General features: G+C 36.0%; 1 protein-coding gene across 1 annotated transcript in view; it reads right to left on the bottom strand.

The window, feature by feature from the left end:
• The window catches only part of LOC141438601 (uncharacterized), a 25,940-nt gene extending 23,281 nt beyond the window's left edge, over positions 1–2,659 (bottom strand). The window contains exons 1-2 of the mRNA XM_074102467.1: positions 2,636–2,659; positions 1,896–2,161 (exon numbers count right to left, since the gene is read on the bottom strand). Coding sequence (XP_073958568.1) covers positions 1,896–2,161; positions 2,636–2,659 — 290 coding nt within the window. The remainder of the gene's footprint in view (positions 1–1,895; positions 2,162–2,635) is intronic.
• Positions 2,660–3,142: the final 483 nt, after the last annotated feature.

Here is a 3,142-nt window from a genome sequence, read left to right on the forward strand (position 1 = left end):
AACTTTTAATTTCAATATTTTTTACTCATATTAAGTATGCTTTTTACTCATACCCATTGCTAAACAAGCTTAACAAATCCACAATGAAAAGATATATAAGTACTAAATTCATCGTGTCTGCGTCAAAAATATCCAAGCACTAATAAATTTACTTCCTTGCATTGTTAATACAATAACGATATGAAGTTTCGATTAAGGCATACAATTCTTATTTTATAATATAAGTATGGATAGGTATTATTTAGGATAGTTTAGTGTAACCTCAATTGTTCCTTTTTAATTAATAAATAATACCTATCCATACTTATATTATAATTCTTATTTTATAAGAAACATTAAGATCCATTAAACAGCTAAGCTAATGATTACAATATACAATACCTTAGTTTTAAACTTTCTCCTATCTTTTCGTTATTTCACTAATTCATTTTGCACCACTTTTACCACCCAAATATGAGGTTTGAATCATTGTACTTTAGGATTATTATTAGCATTTGTTTTGGTGGAAGATTTGTCATGTTTACTGTGCAGGCCCTAGTTAACAGAATTGTCATTTTGTTACTAATTTATTACGTTTTATGGAGGATCAAAAAATAAGAAGTTAACGCAAAACAGTTTAAGTAAAGTTAAAATAGTGATGTGTGTTTTCTCCAGGGCCTCTAGATATTCTATCCTACGTGGAAGTGACTAAAGTACTGCTATCCAGTTCATAGTGTACCTATCTATCTAAATGGTGTAATTCCACACCTACCACGAATTAATTGTTAGTAAAATAAAATAAAAAATAACGCTACTAAAACTCTGTTAATAAAGAAATAATTGAGATCCGTGGAATAAAGTTTAAAAAAAACATTCGTACACAGAAAACCGTATAGACATCCAATCACAGAGACTTAACCGAAGCAACGAGATCTTATGGCAACAAGGTTTTTCAAATCATACAAATTTTAATTCGAGTAAACTTGACAGGAAAAAAACCAGTCAAAAATACATTCAAGAGTGCTTATCTTATTTTCATTTTTAAGTAAGAACTTTAAGCGAGATTCCAGTGTACAGAACTTACTTGTTGCCAAAAATCCACTAAAACTAATGAAAAATCACACCAATCAATAAAAAAACAGCAACCAATTCAATAAATCTAATCAGTGCGAAGATAATAAATGCCTTTTTATCGGAATGAATAAAATACCAATTGGAATTTCAAACTAATTTTCATTAAAATAGAATCAAATGCATCTCACGTTGTTCGCCCTGTATATTAAACAATTCCATCCAATTCCCACTCAGCCTCTATCAATTTGTCAGCCTCATTTTTAATTCGAAACAAATCACAGTGTAACATTAAGGCGTTTGTCACTAAAACTGGGCATATACCAAATACAATCTAATTTAGCTACACGTTAAGCAGGTTTATAACCTAGCTTAGCCTAAAATTTTATTATTACTGGACCACATACAATTCAGAGATTTACGCGTAATTGAATATCACTGGCAACTTACTATTCACGTTGATGTTTCTTTTCAAATTGTTTATTTAAATATTTAAAAGTCGAATTTAACTCTGACTACAACGATAGTAGACATGCTAGTAAATCTCTGAGTACCACATAAGACATGCTCCCAAAATTATTGGCCTTACACATATTTCCATAATACTTTCGAAAATTGCTCTAACATTTTCTACAGCATCTCCTATACCTAAGTAAATACCCAGTTTAGCGCATCATTGTAATAAATTATAAAGGATATAAAATAGAACAAAGGCGGACACGAAAAACGTGCCAAGGCATAGACAAGTGAAAAACAGTCTGTCCTTCTTCTCAGTTTCAGTCTCCATGGTCAAATCCCTGTTCAAATTGTTCTGTATATCTAAGTTCATTTTGCCCCTGTCATACCTCTCCGTATCTGGCTCCTCCTCCAACTGTACGGGGAAGTCGACTTCATCCGTATCGTAGATTTCAAAGTCACCGCTTTTCAAGAGGCCATCCCTCTTGCAGAACGGTGTGACGAACTGTATCCTATTTTTGTCGTAATACGGCCCTCTATTCCTTATGCCGTCGTTTGAAGTGTAAACCGGCGAGTAGTGTGCGTTTTGTGCTAGATCTGTGTTGTTGTTGTCGTAGTATTCTTCAGCTTCGTCTATAGTGTAGTGTTGGTTGTTCTGGTATTCGGAGAATGTGTTGAAATTGCTTACGATTCTGTCGTCAATGTACCTGCCGCCTAGTTTTTTTGGTAATTCACTTCGATGGTATTTTCGGCGGCGTCGCGCCTATAGTACTCCTCGTCATCGGCTTGCGATTGGTCGTAAAATAAGGGTTCTGATTGGTTATCCTTTGGCGAGCGTGGTGTGGCGTGTGAGAGGAGTTCGCATACGGTGCGAGCGAAGCGGGTAGATGCTACCTACTACCAAATTTCATGGCTCTAAGCCCGTGTTTTATTTCGACTTTTATCCCCTAGGTATCCCGTGGAAATACGGGTCAAGAAGTCGCTTAGTGTTATTTCCAGACGTCTACTACCTACAAACAATTTCATGACTCTAGCCCAGCGGTTAGTATTTCAAATTTTATCCCTACCCGTGGGAATATCGGGGTAAGAAATAGCCTATGTGTATCCAAGAGGTCCAGCACCTACATACCAAATTCATGGCTCGTAAACCCATGTTGTTATTTCGAGATTTTATCCCTAGGTATCCGTGGAATATCGAGTCAAAAATCCCTTACGTGTTATTCAGACGTCCAGCTACCTACAAACCAAATTTCATGACTCTAAGCCCAGCGGTATTATTTCAAGATTTTATCCCTATCCCGGGGAATATCGGGATAAAAAGTAGCCTAAGTATGTGTTATTCCAGAGGTCAGCTACCTACATACTAATTTCATGGCTCTTAGCCCTGCGGTTGTTATTCAAGATTTTTATCCCTAGGTATCCCGTGGGAATATCGCGGTCAAAAAGTCACCTATCTGTTTCCAGACGTCAACTACCTACATACCAAATTTTCCATGACTCTAAGCCAGCGGTTATTATTCAAAATTTATCCCTATCCCGAGAATATCGGGATAAAGTAGCCTATGTGTTATTCCAAAGGCCAGCTACCTACCTACTAAATTTCATGGCTCTTAGCCTGCGGTTGTTATTTCAAGAT

The sequence above is a fragment of the Choristoneura fumiferana genome, chromosome 19 (genome assembly GCF_025370935.1).
Source record: "Choristoneura fumiferana chromosome 19, NRCan_CFum_1, whole genome shotgun sequence".
Taxonomy (NCBI): domain Eukaryota; kingdom Metazoa; phylum Arthropoda; class Insecta; order Lepidoptera; family Tortricidae; genus Choristoneura; species Choristoneura fumiferana.